General features: G+C 45.7%; 1 protein-coding gene across 1 annotated transcript in view; it reads right to left on the bottom strand.

The window, feature by feature from the left end:
• Positions 1–8,616: 8,616 nt before the first annotated feature.
• The window catches only part of LOC102269876 (zinc finger protein ZFP2-like), a 29,978-nt gene continuing 22,765 nt past the window's right edge, over positions 8,617–15,829 (bottom strand). The window contains 2 exon segments of the mRNA XM_070388147.1: positions 8,617–8,695; positions 12,002–12,322. Coding sequence (XP_070244248.1) covers positions 8,617–8,695; positions 12,002–12,322 — 400 coding nt within the window.

A 15,829-nucleotide genomic window follows, 5' to 3' on the forward strand; every position in this document is an offset into this window, starting at 1 on the left:
TAGGCCCTGGTCCAGCCCCACTCAGAGCAGAGTGCCCTCCCCTCCCCCAGGGCCCGATCTCAGTCTCAGAAGTGAAGGCCAAGAGCCCTGGTGCTCAATGCAGGATCCAGATCGGAATCATCTGTGGCCTGTGCACATTCCTGGGGCGAGGCCCCACATGAGAACCTGAGGAGCATGTCTGTTGGGGGAGGGGTACAAAACATGCCTGGGCAAAATGCCTCATGCTCTCATGTGATGCCTGTGTTGAGCACTAGTGAAGGATTAAGGCCAGGCCACCTCCCACTTTCTTCTTTTCCAGCTTTACTGAGACTAAGGAGAAGGGTTCTGTGTACATATATCATACACCATGTGATCATGTGACACGTGTACACTGTGAAATATTTATCACAATCCACAAACCAACACATCCATCATCTCCAAATTCCCATGTTCTGTGTGTGGTGAAAACACTGACAACATACTCTCCTGACAAATTCCCAGCAGGCAGTAACAGAATAGGATAACAACGGTCAGCGTGCTGCACACACATCCCCAGGACCCACTCATTTTACAACTCAAAGTCTGTACCTTTCGACCAACATCTCCCCAGCCTCCCCACCTCCCAGCCCCAGATTACCACCATCCCACTGTCTGGTACTAGTGAGTTTCACATTTTTACATTCCACAGATAAGCGAGCACATAGAATATCAGTCTTACCCTGTCTGTCCTAATTCAGTTAGCATAATATTCCCTACATTCACCCCAGCTGTTCCAAGTGACAGAAATCTCCATCTACATGGGAATGGATAAGAAACCCTTCCTCAGAGATCAATGCAAAGAAATAGAGGAAAACAATAGAATGGCAAAGCTAGATTCCTCTTCAAGAAAATTAGAGATACCAAGGGAACATTTTATGCAAAGATGGGCACAATAAAGGACGGAAACGGTATGGACCTAACAGAAGCAGAAGATATTAAGAAGACGTGGCAAGAATACACAGAATTACTGTACAAAAAAGATCTTCATGACCCAGATAACCACGAAGGTGTTATCACTTACCCAGAGCGAGACATCCTGGAATGCAACGTCAAGTCAGGCTAAGGTGCATCACTATGAACAAAGCTAGTAGAGGTGATGGAATTCCAGTTGAGCTATTTCAAATCCTAAAAGATGATGCTGTGGAAGTGCTGCATTCAATACGACAGCAAATCTGCAAAACTTAGCAGTGGCCACAGGACTGGAAAAGGTCAGTTTTCATTCCAATCTCAAAGAAAGGCAATGGCAAAGAATGTTCAAACTACCGCACAATTGCACTCATCTCACATGCTAGCAAAGTAATGATAAAAGTTCTCCAAGCCAGGCTTCAACAATATGTGAACTGTGAACTTCCAGATGTTCAAGTTGGATTTAGAAAAGGCAGAGGAACCAGAGATCAAATTGCCAACATCCACTGGATCATCAAAAAAGCAAGAGAGTTCCACAAAAACATCTACTTCTGCTTTATTCAAAGCCTTTGACTGTGTGGATCACAACAAACTGTGGAAAAATCTTAAAGAGATGGGAACACTGGACCACCTGAGCTGCCTCCAGAGAAATCTGTATGCAGGTCAAGAGGCAACAGTTAGAACTGGACATGGAATAACAGACTGGTTCCAAATTTGGAAAGGAGTTCATCAAGGCTGCATATTATTACCCTGCTTACTTAACTTACATGCAGAGCACATCATGCGAAATGCTGGGCTGGATGAAGCACAAGCTGGAATCAAGATTGCCGGGAAAAATATCAGTAACCTCAGATATGCATATGACACCACTCTTATGGCAGAAAGTGAAGAAGAACTAAAGAGCCTCTTGATGAAAGTGAGAGAGTGAAAAAGTTGGCTTAAAACCCAACATTCAGAAAACTAAGATCATGGCATCTGGTCCCATCACTTCATGGCAAATAGCTGGGGAAACAGTGGAAACAGTGACAGACTTTATTTTTGGGGTCTCCAAGATCACTGCTTATGATGACTGCACAAATGAAATTAAAAGATGCTTGCTCCTTGGAAGAAAAGCTATGTCTATGACCAACCTAGATAGGATATTGAAAAGCAGAGACATTACTTTACCAACAAAGGTCTAGTCAAAGCTATGGTTTTTCCAGTAGTCATGTATGGATGTGAGAGTTGGAGTATAAAGAAAGCTGAGTGGCGAAGAATTGATGCTTTTGAACCATGGTGTTGGAGAAGACTCTTGAGAGTCCCTTGGACAGCAAAGAAATCCAACTGGTCAATCCTAAACAAAATCATTCCTGACTATTCATTGGAAGTATTGATGCTGAAGCTGAAACTCCAATACTTTGGCCACCTGATGAAAAGAACTGAGTCACGGGCAAAAACCCTGATGCTCGAAAAGATTGAAGGTGGGAGAAGGGGATGACACAGGGTGAGATGGTTGGATGGCATCACCGATGCGATGGACATGAGTTTGAGTAAGTTCTGGGAGTTGGTGATGGACAGGGAAGCCTGGCATGCTGCAGTCCATGAGCTGGCAAAGAGGCAGACATGGCTGAGCAACTGAACTGAACTGAATATGCCATTACAAATATGTGTGTATATTTGCCTGGGTTACCCATGAGGACTTCCCTGGGAGCTCAGAAGGTAAAGAATCTGCCAGCAATGCAGAAGAGACAGATTTGATCCCTTGGTTGGAAGGATCCCCTGGAGAAGGGAATGGCAACCCACTCCAGTATTCTTGCCTAGAGAATTCCATGGACAGAGGAGCCTGGCAGGGTACAGTCCCTGGGGTCACAAAGAGTCTGAATGACTGAGTGACTAACACTTACACTTACATGTTTTCAACCTGGATCCTGGGGCTCTTTAATCAATAGAAATAGTTATGAGACCAGAGGGGAATTTCAAGAAAGGCTTTATTGGGACTCTTGCTGCAGTAAGGAGAGACAGAAAAAGAAGTGTGTGCCCCTGGTCCTCCCAAAAAGGGGGGTGAGCTGATCCCTTTGCTTATGGCTGGAAGGAAGCTGAGGTGATCTGCTCTGCCTCAGGCCCCCCGGAGGTGCTGTGAGCCGGGATCACGGGAAGTGACCTGCTTTTGCTTCTGGAGCCTCAGAAATCAAGCTTGGTTTGTGGTCTTTTTACTCATTGTTCAGAATTGCTGTCCGCTCATGAATGTGGTTATAGTTTCTTTTGTTCAATTACACTTTCTTTGAGGTCTGTTGCCCGAGAAGACGTTCATCCAGGTGCAAGAACTGCAGTAAAAGGTCCCAGGACCCAGCCTGTCTCATACACACATCACGGTTTCATCATCCACTCGGCTGAAAACAGACATTCAGGTTGTTTCTACAACATATGGCTGTTGTGAATCATATAGTATGGGTTATGGGAGTGCATGTTACTCCTTCAAAATACTGATTTTTGCACAGGACTTCCCTGGTGGCCCAGTGGTTAAGAATCTGCCTAGCTCTGTGGGGGATGCGGGTTCAATTGCTGGTGGGGGAACTAAGATCCCACAGGCAGCGGAGCGACTAAGCCCGAGCACCACACTAGAATTTCGGTGCACTGAAACCAAAGATCCTGGAGGATGCAGGCAAAGCCAAATACATAAACAGTTTTAAAAATTTTGCTTTTCTCAGCTATATAATTAGAAGTGAGATTGCGCGATCCTATGCATGTTCTATTTTTAATCTTTGGGTAACTCCATACTGTTTTCCATGTACCATTTACTTGCCTTCAACCGTTTACAACCATTAACTGTACTGTGCATGTACATGGCAGACGCCCGAGACCTGTAAAGACGATGAGAGAACAGTAGAGGAATCCACTGCGCTGGCAGCAACAAGTAGCAGCTGCGTCATCTCCAGAATAAGCCTCTGTACTACAGGTTACTGTGGAGCTGATAACCCTCGGAATCTAAGAACAAGCCTTCACTGCATCATGGAAAAGTCTTCTGCCATCAAAGCTGAGGCCCAACCATTGTGCTTTGAGGCTGAAAGAAACTTCCAAACCTGCATCTGGGCCAACACACTCCCCAGAGACCTAGTAATAATCCACCCATGCTGCTAGGCAATCCCCAGAAGGTTCCAAGCCTTAACAACTCCTTTGTTAATGATGGAATAATACACACGAAGATGCCCAAACACCAACCAGACTCAAGACATCTTATCAGTCACAGTGACCCCAGCAGCCCCAAACTGTCATCACCAAAATCTAATAACACAAGACAGATGTGTAGGCTGATGCACACGCCCCAGTGCAACTTCAACATCTTCCAAGGAACACGCCAACTTCTCTTTTTTTTACCTTCCATTTGAAATCTTCTTCATTAGTAACTTAAACTAACAGAAAAACTACAGGTAATCCACAAAGTGATCTCTGAATTTTAATGACAGTTATTCTACGGGTCTGATTCTTGCCCTCCCTAAAGACACCAGAAAATCCACTGTGTGGAGGGGGTGCTGTGGGGCACCTCCTGGATCCCCTCCCCCTTCTCTGGGACCACTGTGCCCATCCTCCTGCACCCAGACCTCTCTGTGGACTCAGCTCAGGCCTTGATTCTAACACACTGCAGAGTAACAGGCCTCTTCCCAATCCACCTTCCTTCCTTCCTTCCTTCCTTCCTTCCTTCCTTCAGAGGTGTGATCATTTGTTTCCCAACGAAACCCAGTCATGCAAACCTCAGTCACAGCATCTGTGTCCCAGGGAAACTGAGCTAAGACACTATGGCACACCCACCATTCCACGCAGCCCACAATCGGCCATGAGCCCACATTCAGGTCCTCCAGGTAGAACTGAGACCACCTTTGTCAACAGTTCCACACACCCTGTAATCCCACAAGTATGAATGTCTCTCTCTCTCACACACACACATACATACACACACCCCCCAATTCACTGGGTTCATCCAGAGGCCTACTCTTGCTCCCACAAGCCTCCTGGAGACTCTGACAAACTCCCCTTCACTTTCCCCCATTTTTATACCTCTTCATGCATGGTTGAACAAGAGGGATAAACAGCAGAGACCAAGGGCATGAGCATCGCAACAGAGTTGCGCACAAGCTGCAAATCCAAGGACACTCGGCACTCAGTACAGAGACCAAGGAACTGGCCTTCCTGGGAAAACTTGACTTGGGATATCAGCAACTTGGGATATCAGAAAGTTTTACAGGCCCTTGAGATTTGGTTGGATTGAGCTCAGTAAAGAATTAACAAAGATAGAGAGACCCCAGTCTCACTGACCCCTGTTCTCCCCAGTGAGAGCTAACTGGAAGATATCCCAGATCTTTAAGGAAGGGGGGGACTCCTTCATATCCCCTTGGATTCCAAACCTTCTGGCCACTCTAACCACAGTAAACTCAGCATCCCCTGATCTGAGCAGATAAACTGGCCTCTGTCCAAGATGTTCCCTGGGTGGTCAGAGCTTAGAAAACCTGGGGGCTGCAGTGACCTGTGACACAGTGGACTAAAACATGGGGACATCTCAAGACACTAGATCTATCGGGTTCATTAGGATGCCCCACATCTTTTTGCTTTTCAGTGATTAAGTGTCCACATGGGGTAAGGATCAATTAGAGTTGAAATGTCCAGAACAGATACAGGAACCATCATCACCTACCCTGTCCCCTCTGTCTCCCCTGAGAATTCTTCAGCCCAGCCCATGTTCCCAGTCCTCACCTCCAGAGTGAGATGCTGTGAGCATCCATGGAGGAAGAGGAACATGGTGCATCCTTCAATGAAGGGAAAAGAGGAAAGACTCCAAACAGTCAAAGGACAAGGGCATTTCTGATGAAGGTGATTAATATAGGGCAGCAAACCTGGTTAATATGGGAGAGAATATGGGGAAGAGACGGGAGACCTCGCTGGCCTAGACCTGAAAGAACAGAAAGAGCAAGGGCCACGGTGATTTAATGACCAAAAAAGCAGGCGTAGAAACTAAGATTTGAGACAGAGAAGGTTTTGGTGTCTATGAACAAGGACTAAGTGAATGTGACCAGGACAGACTGACCATGAGAACGGGGTCAGCTCCCAGGATGAGGCTGGAGACACTGGCAGTGACCTGAGGGTGACAAAGGGCTGTGGAGCCACCTGAGGAGTCAGGATGCTGCCCTGAGGACACGGGGAAGCCAGTGGAAGCCAGTGGAGGTGGGAGGCCTCCCTGCAGATTGACCCTTATTCACAGAAGACATCTGCTGATAATCTAACTCTAAGCATATGTTCCTGCCTCCATCCTACTGTTGTCCTTTTTCATTTTGCAAAACTGGGACCCATTTCAAATTCTAATAACACCTGGGCTCTCCCTCCAAGAAGAACTGCCACACACAGTCACACACCCAATTTGGCCAATCATTTCAGAGGTCACTGTTGCTCAGATTCTGGACCTGAGGCAAACATCATCAGATCACCTCATTGCTCACTAGTTACCAGATCACATAAAAGAGAGGAAAATGGAATATCAGACTAACTGCTTAAATTAGGTCATCACTCTTAATATAAAAGATCACTGGCATTCTTCCTAAGTACTCATCAAAACAGTCTACATCTATTTACTAGTTACCAAAAAATGCTTTGAAAATATAACATCAAGAAGAAACAGCAAATGGGCCTCAAATAAACATGAAACAAACCTAAAGTGAATCAGCTTGTTAAAAATTTTTCCACTGAAGAATTATGGTGTCAAGTGAAAAAAAAAAAACATTTGAGAACACAGCATACCTAGAAAACAATGACACGAATTAATTACAGGAGGGCAACAAATTTTATTTCAGAAGCGAATAATTCTTTACAAGAAAGTCGGTATTGAATGATCTAATCTATCCCAAGCTACAAAAAGAATTAAAAAATGTAAAGAAAAAGAGAAAGATGGAAAAACAAAAAAGAAAAATGATCACAAAGAGGTGAGAAAAGGGAACTCTCTTACACTGTTGGTGGAATGCAAACTAGTACAGCCAAAACAGTGTGGAGATTCCTTAAAAACTGAAGAGTCAAATGTCACAAATGGATGATGCCCATAAGATGAATATTTTAATGTTCCTGGAAAAGGCACCATGTAGTAAGAGAGTCAGTTCTGCACATGTATCTTTTAATACAAATAATTAGAAAATGCACAAGCCTTACAGACAGAAGTTTTGCAGTTCTCATCTGTATAATGTAAAGAAACAAGTTTTAAATTTATTAGACCCTAAAGCGCAAAATCAATGTGGTCGTTTTGTCACTATGTCGTGTCAGACTCTTGCGATCCCATGGGCTGTAGCCCGCCAGACTCTTCTGTCCATGGGATTCTCCAGGCAAGAATACTGGAGTGGGTTGCCATTTCCTTCTGCAGAGGATCTTCCCCACTCAGAAATTAACTCAGGTCTCCTGCATTGCAGGCAGATTCTTTACTGACTGAGCTATGAGGTAAGTCAAAAATCAATGTATCACGACTTCATAATCCTTATCCAACCAATTCAACACTCTCCTGGATCTAGTCCTCTCCCCACCTGCACACTACTTGTTTCCACTTCATTTAGTTGATCTGTTTCCCTACTTCTTTCTCCATCTCTCTCCTTTCTCTTCTCCTCTGCTCTCCAGCTGTGCCTGTCCTACTCTTTACTTCTTCCCTGACTCCCATCCGGCCTCTCTCTGCCATCTGTTCCCTGCAAAATGCTTCTAACCCAACCTCCTTGATGATCCTCAATCTCCAAGAATTTCTGCCTTTCTTCCTCCATCTCTGCCCTCCCTTCCTCCCAACTCTCTGGCACCCCCAAGTGGCTACGCTTCCTTTCACCTTGCTTGCTTTCTCAGCTCCTCCAATTACTGGATGTGAGTGAAAGTCCCTCAGTCCTGTCTGACTCTTTGCGACCCCATGGCTGTAGTCCATGGAATTCTCCAGGTCAGAATACTGGAGTGGGTAGCTGTTCCCTTCTCCAGGGGATCTTCCCAACCCAGGGATCGAGCGCAGGTCTCCCGCATTGCCAGCGGAGCCCCCTTCATCTCCCACCAGGATACTGTTCTGTAAGCCAAGGTTCCAACTTTTGTATCCCCTTTGCGGGCTCTCTGTGTGAACTGCCTCTCCACTGTCGCCCTCTTATTCAAGAAGTCCTCCTCCTGCAAGGGCCAAATTCCAGCTGGTGGAATTTGGGATGGAAGAACCACGGGGGTCAAGTGGTTGGCCCAGGTCACCCACCCCGACACAGGATCAGGGGAAAGGTCATTATGAAACAAGGCCGAGGAGATATGGGCGCTGAGAGGGAGTGGGTCTCAAAAGCGGGGCGCGCTCCCCAGAATCCCAGGACCTGGGAGAGGACGTGGCTTCCAGGGACCGAGAAGGCGAGGCTGAGGACCGCGGAGCGTAAATGCCCACCTCGTGGAAGAGAATTTTATGCGGTGCAGGAAGTGCAGAGGGGACAGTAAATGGTTTTAAGACGGAAGGAGGTGCGAAACGCAGCGTTTCAGAGTTCCAAAAGCAGGAACCGGCTGCAGTGCAGACTTTAAACCAAAAGGGAGGCGCCCCTTCGCCGCTCACAGAGACGTCTGAATTTGCTGGGGTTGGTAGGGCGGGCCCGGGGATTTAGAGTCAGCAGAGACCCTCAGCTCCGGGTACCGAAGGAAGCCGAGTGAGAGCGGCACGTGTGACTAAGAAAGAGAGAAACTCACGCCGCGCTAAGACAGCTGCACCGCCGGCTCTCCGCTTCCGGATGTGGGAAGCTGCGCGGGCCAGCAGTGAAACGGCGGGGACGGCCTGGGGAAGCGGAGACAAGCTGTCAGGGTGCGGGTCATGGAGGGAAGCCGGGTCTGCCTTGCACCTTGGGAAAGTGAGACTGGCGGGGCCTCGGGGCGCGGCGGGCGGGGCGGAACAATTCAATAGTGTAATCTCTGAGGAAGGTGACTGCAGGAAATTAAAAGACCTCTGCTTCCTGGAAGGGAAGTTAAAAAGCAAAAGCATCACATTGACAACAAAGGTCCCTATATTCAAAATAATGTAATGTTAGTTGCTCATCGTGACCGACTCTTTGCGACCCCATGGAGTCGGACTCCTCTGTCCGCCAGGCTCCTCTGTCCCGGGAGTTCTCCAGGCAAGAATACTGGAAGTGAAGTCGCTCAGTCATGTCCGACTCTTTGCGACCCCACCGACTGTAGCCTACCGGGCTCCTCCGTCCATGGAAATTCCAGGCAAGAATACTGCAGTGGGTTGCCATTTCCTTCTCCAGGGGAATTTCCCGACCCAGGGATCGATCCCGGGTCTCCTGCATTGTAAGCAGATGCTTTACCGTCTGAGCCACAGGGGAAGCAAGAATACTGGAGTGGGTGGCTATTTCCTTCTCCAGGGGATCTTCCTCACCACGGATCAAACCATGTCTCCTGCAATGCAGGCACATTCTTTACTATCTGAGCCACCAGGGAAGCCCAGATATAACGTTAAGTGCTATGGAAATAGTTGAGATGAGTGGCAAATTCAAGTTGTGTTTTTTGGAATATCATGGATTTTCTTCCCCAAATATTTTCCATGCTTCGATTGAATCCATGGATATGCAGATACAAAGGGTCGACTGTATTTTCTTCTCTCCAAATATCAAGTTCCTAGCAGTGGCAACCCACTCCAGTGTTCTTGCCTGGAGAATCCCAGGGATGGGGGAGCCTGGTGGGCTGCCGTCTATGGGGTCGCACAGAGTAGGACACGACTGAAGCGACTTAGCAGCAGCAGCAGCAAATATTTAATATCATATACAGTTTCAAATTAAATTCACGGGTTTTTTGTTTGATTTTGCTTTAACCTGTCACCTAAAGTGAAAGTGAAGTCGCTCAGTCCTGTCTGACTCTTTGCGACCCCATGGACTCTAGCCTATCAGGCTCCTCCATCCATGGGATTTTCCAGGCAAGAGTGCTGGAGTGGATTGCCATTTCCTTCTCCAGGGGATCTTCCCGACCCAGGAATCGAACCCGGGTCTCCCGCATTGCGGGCAGACGCTTTACCGTCTGAGCCACCAGGGAAGCCCCTAACATATTGCCATTGAGTCTTTGGATGTGATATCTAACCAAAAACAGCTGCATATGGTAACCCTCTGTATGAAAGGTGTAATAGGTAAGGAGACATTTTTGTGGACTATTTTAAAAACATGATAAATGCCATTATCAACATTATTCACGATTTAAATATTATATATACATTGCAGATCATCTCCATTTCAACAATTATGTAAGGGGAACAGTAGAAAATAAAAATTTCATAATGTTCTTATGCAGTGCTTAAGCAACTGAATGTTTTATCTGAAGAGCCTATGATATAAAAATTAGAATCAAAGTTTTGCTTTTTGAATGCTGGTCCATAAAGAAGGCTGAACATAGAAGAATTCATGTTTTTGGATTGTGGTGCTGGAGCAGACTCTTGTACAGCAAGAGGAGTCCCTGAAGACCATCAGTCTGTTGGGGCTGCTTTGAGGAGGGCAGGAGGAACTCCATCTTGAGGCCTGTCAGCCATCTTAAGACAGCATGTGAACTGGGCCCCGACTTTGCCCAAGAATGAGGAAACTATTTTTAAAGTAAAACCAGGTCTCCTTGGAGACCTCCCTCCCCATAGATAGCAAAGATTGGAGTTAAGGTCAGGCTGCCCAGGTTAGATTCACAATGAAGATATCCCCCATGAAGTATAATTATTGTTCCCCTTTAACCTTAATTGTTAGTTCTCCCTACACCTCCATGTTGTAAAACGAAATCATATACATCAAAAAAAGTTGCGAACATGTAAACAGTCACTTGCTGCTGCTGCTGAGTCACTTCAGTCGTGTTCGACTCTGTGTGACCCCATAGACGGCAGCCCACCAGGCTCCCCCGTCCCTGGGATTCTCCAGTCAAGAACACTGGAGTGGGTTGCCATTTCCTTCTGCAATGCATGAAAGCGAAAAGTGAAAGTTAAGTCGCTCAGTCGTGTCCGACCCTCAGCGACCTCATGCACTGCAGCCTTCCAGGCTCCTCAATCCATGGGGTTTTCCAGGCAAGAGTACGAGGGGTATAAAACCGAGTCTCTCGAAAATGTCAGGGTCCTTGTTCAGAACCGATTCCCCTTGGACCTGCTGGGGTAATAAACTGTACTCCGCTGTCTTTGAGTGTCCTCCGAGGTGTGCTTTGCGACACTGGATTCTCATTTTTCCATAACAAATCCTAAAGGAAATCAACCCTGAATATTCACTGGAAGGACTGATGCTGAAGCTCCAATACTTTGGCTACCTGATGTGAACAGCCAACTCACTGGAAAAGACCCTGATTCTGGGAAAGATGGAAGGCAGGCAGAAAAGTGGATGAGATGGTTGGATGTCATCACCGACTCGATGGACAGGAGTTTGAGCAAGTTCCGGAGATGGTGAAGGGCAGGAAACCCTGCCTACTGGCACAGGGTTGCCAAGAGTCCGATAGGACTGAGCGAGGTAACAAAGACCCACTCCAGTATTCTTGCTTGGGAAATCCCATAGACACAGGAGCCTGGCAGGCTACAGTCCCGGGGGATCTGACTGAGCACTGCGACCATTTTATATTTCTCTTTGATTCTAATGCTCATACAAGTAACCAGCATCACTGAAAATAATCTCCTAAAATGAAGAGTCTTTGTAATCAAGTCTTTACAAATGAAGAGTCTTTTTAGTCATCAGAAAAGGACAGTAATACTCTTCCCTACCACTCGAGAAAGAACTTCAGCTCCAGCACCAGTCCCAAAGCTGAAATTCTAAACTACTTCCTGAACACGCGATTTGATACTTATAAAATTATCAAGTGCCACGTCATAATTAAAATGACTTTTTCCTTATAAAATACTACGTATTTCGTGCACTGTATGTGTTACCTCAGGATTTTACATCCAAAGGAAATTAGACCCTGGGCCTCTCACAACGACTGAATTTATTTGGGCTGGAGGAAGGGGTCGGGAATAGCGAGGTGCGAAGTGACTGGAGACCACGGATAGGAAGGAGAGGGGACCCCACAGGCGCAGCTTAACAACAACAACAAAAACAAACAAAAAAAGTACCTCACGTTTCCAATGGTCGGCCGCACCTACCAAGTCTCGGCTTCGGGAATTGGCTGTAGAATCGCTTGCGTCGAAGGGAAGACTCGAGACTCCTCAACCACTGGTATCAGAAGAACGCCACAGGGAGGGGCGGGGCGTAGGGCACCCTCCGGCGCCTGGGCGCGTGAGGGGCGGAGCCGAAAGAGGCCGAGGGGGGCCGAAGGGGGCCGAGCGGGGCCGAGCGGGTCGAGCGGTCGAGCGAGCGAGACCGAGAGTGGCCGAGCGGTGCCGAGCGGGGCCGAGCGGGGCCGAGGGGGGCCGAGCGGGGCCGAGAGGACACCTGCTGTGTTCTTCCTTTTGGTTCCCAGGTATCTTGTCAGGGTTTAGAAGTATATGAGGGTCTTTCCCGTCTTGTGTTGCATCATTGATTCCTCATAACTGTAACAGTTTTAAAGTAAAAACTTAAAATCCTGTGGGATAATTGCGTTGGAAAGAAAGGTTTCCCCTTAACAGGATTCCTGCTGATAAGGCTGAAGCAGTTCAGTATGGGAACTGAAACCTGGTGTGGTGGCTGGGCTGGGGATCGTTAGGGGTGGGTGCGGGTTGATGTGGAGTGGTGGCTGGACCCAGAATTATTCCTGCAATTAGAATTAATTTAAGCAATTTAACGGAGAAGGCGATGGCACCCCACTTCAGCATTCTCGCCTGGAAAATCCCATGGATGGAGGAGCCTGGTGGGCTACAGTCCATGGGGTCGCGAAGAGTCGGACACGGCTGAGCAACTTCACTTTCACATTTCACTTTCATGCATTGGAGAAGGAAATGGCACCCCACTCCAGTGTTCTTGCCTGGAGAATCCCAGGGATGGCGGAGCCTGGTGGGCTGCCGTCTATGGGGTCGCGCAGAGTCGGACACGACTGAAGCGACTTAGCAGCAGTAGCAGCAGCAAGCAGTTTAAGTAAACAAGAACTAGCTTTGTGTAGGGATGACAAGCTGGAATGTGAAACACACAGCTCTTAGTACACCTCATAGTAACACCTGTAAGGAGAAAAATATCTTGACATTTCACTTCTTCAAAGATCAAGCTTATTAGTCACTGCAGCAGCCCAACGACAATGCACCCTGAGGTGAATGCAGGCTGCAGCAAAACAGGTACCATTCTGAGCTTCCTACATAGTAGCCTTGGGAAATCAGGAACAGCCTCTTGGGCCCATACTCCTCCTTAGGGAGTCCAGGTAAGTTTTGGGGACTCTCTCCTGGTTTTCAGATCTCCCAGTTATAGGGTGATGACCCCAAATTTTATTTGTCAGGGTATGAACAGTTAAAAGACACAGGAGGATCCTGGTTGAAAGATACTGGGATTTGCTCAGTTGAAAGCCACTCACTGCCACTTCCCTGGTGGTCCTGTGATAAAGAATCCACCTGCCAATGCATGGGACACAGGTTTGACCCCTGGTCTGGGAGGATACCACGTACCTTGGAGCAACTAAGCCCGAGCAACACAAGTACTGAGCCTGTGCTCTAAAGCTTGTGCTCTGCAACAAGAGTAGCTACAGCAGTGAGAAGCCAGCATAGCAATTAAAGTAGTTCCTGCTTGCTGCAACCAGAGAAAGCCCACGTGCAGCAAAAAAGGCTCAGCACAGCCAAAAGAAAAAAGACATTGAGTGATCTGGACTGACCAAAAAGGAGATTCAGAATGCCAGTCTCCAACCAAACACCAGCCACGTTTATGTATTTTATGTACAGAATTTATAGCCCCTGCTCACCGCAAGGAGAGAAAAGCCAGGAGTACAGTGAAGACCCAGAACAGCCAAAAATAAATTTTAAAGTTATTAAACAAGAGAGAAAAATTTTCTGTAATGAGAACTGCATTCTTCCTTATAGAAACTGTTTCTGTTCCATGCTTATGATGACATAGCTTCAAATACTTTTGAGAAAAACTTGTTTACATCATAATATATAATAAATAAGTGAATACTTCATCAGTGTAACAGAATGTCAACAATTACTAGATGATCATTTGACAGTAATCAGGCAGTTTTAATTTTTGTTCTCTCTTTGCTTTGCTGTTTCCAAAAGCTCTGTCAGATATGGACAACAAAGCAGACTACAAAACAACATCTTGAGAAGACATTACAATTTAGTTTCACCAAAATTATCACCAACTTTGCACTATTTATAAATATTTCTATGTGTATTAACTGACTGAACTCAAGTCCTAAAGGAACTTTCTTCATGTTTATAGGGCAGCTACTATGTTCCCTGTCATTGTCTTATGTGCATTTTCACATTACAAAAGTCTCAAAATAACCCACCGACTTATGTATTTGTTAGTGTGAGGTAGAGAAGAAATGTAATTTAAACTTTAAATCTCAGTCACAACATGTGGACAGAAAAAATAACGCTAAGGAAAAACTTGAAAAAACAAAAGAAATAGGGTAGCATGATTTGAGAGAATCGCATTGAAACATATATATTACCATATGTAAAATAGATAGCCAGTGGGAGTTTGATATATGACTGGGCATCCAGGGCCACTGCTCTGTGATAACTTGCAGGGATAGGGTGGGAAGGAGGGAGGCGACACAGGAATGCCTATGGCCGATTCATGTTGAGGAATGGGAAAAACCATCACAGTATTAAAAAAAAAAACAAAAAAAACTCATGAAAAAGGAAATTCTACTACAGCTGACAATGAACTATGGAGCATATTTATTAATTCTATAATGTTACATCAACATTTTAATATGTTTTGGAAAACTAGACTTCTATTTAGTATTTGTTAATATTAAATATTTCTAAACATTACTGTTCATTCAGTTCAGTTTAGTCGCTCAGTCGTGTCCGACTCTTTGCGACCCCATGAATCACAGCACGCCAGGCCTCCCTGTCCATCACCAACTCCCGGAGTTCACTCAGACTCACGTCCATCAAGTCAGTGATGCCATTCAGCCATCTCATCCTCTGTCATTAGGCTAGTGTAACAATGTCTTAGGCAATAGATAGTAAATAGCAATTTTTCTGTTTAGTAAAACAGATAAATAGTAATTTACTACCATCTTCAACAACCGTATAGAACAATGGAACATATCTGTACAGCAGGAAAAGGAATGTAACAAATTCATAGCATGAGTAAACATTCAGTGTTTTGTTAAACAGTCTCACTGTGGTTTCTCCAATGTTTGACAACTGATACCTTTAGACTTTAAAGCCAACTGCTTCCTATGCTGCCTATCTGGGCAGGCTGAGAAATTCCCATCAGGTTGGAAGTCTATAGTGCTCCAACTAGAAAGCTTCATCAGTTAACAAACATTCTCATAACATATCATCTGTCCCAGTATCCAAACTAAACTTTGGGTTTGGTTCCATCTTGTGCTTTCAGTGACTTCAAAGTAACAAGAACAACAAAAAAAATGTTGGGGATTGAATGTATGAAATTTCTAGTTTATCAAACAAACAAAAAAATGCCACCATGTAGTCTGCATTCTCAATGATTTCTGGGACTTCCCTGGTGACTCAGGGATAAGGAATCGGCCTGCCAATGCAGGAGACAAGGGGTCAATGCCTGGTCCAGGAAATTCCCTGTGGAGCCACTAAGCCCCTGAGCCACAACTGTTCAGCCAATAATAAATAAATAATCAAAAATAAATTGTTTCAGAATTCTCCAAGGTCAAAAAGAGATACCACTTTTAACCTTAGTTCTGAAGTTTATTTCCTAATAGTTTACATGTTTATTTTCCTATTTTCACTTCATGTAAATCAGGTGCATACTAATGGTTTTATTTGGGAATAAAAGAGGACATTGGGAAATATCATACAGGAACATCCATAAACATGGGAGTAGGTTTTAGAGGGCCAGAGTCTATAAAAGCTCCACTA

Source organism: Bos mutus, chromosome 18 (genome assembly GCF_027580195.1).
Source record: "Bos mutus isolate GX-2022 chromosome 18, NWIPB_WYAK_1.1, whole genome shotgun sequence".
NCBI lineage: Eukaryota > Metazoa > Chordata > Mammalia > Artiodactyla > Bovidae > Bos > Bos mutus.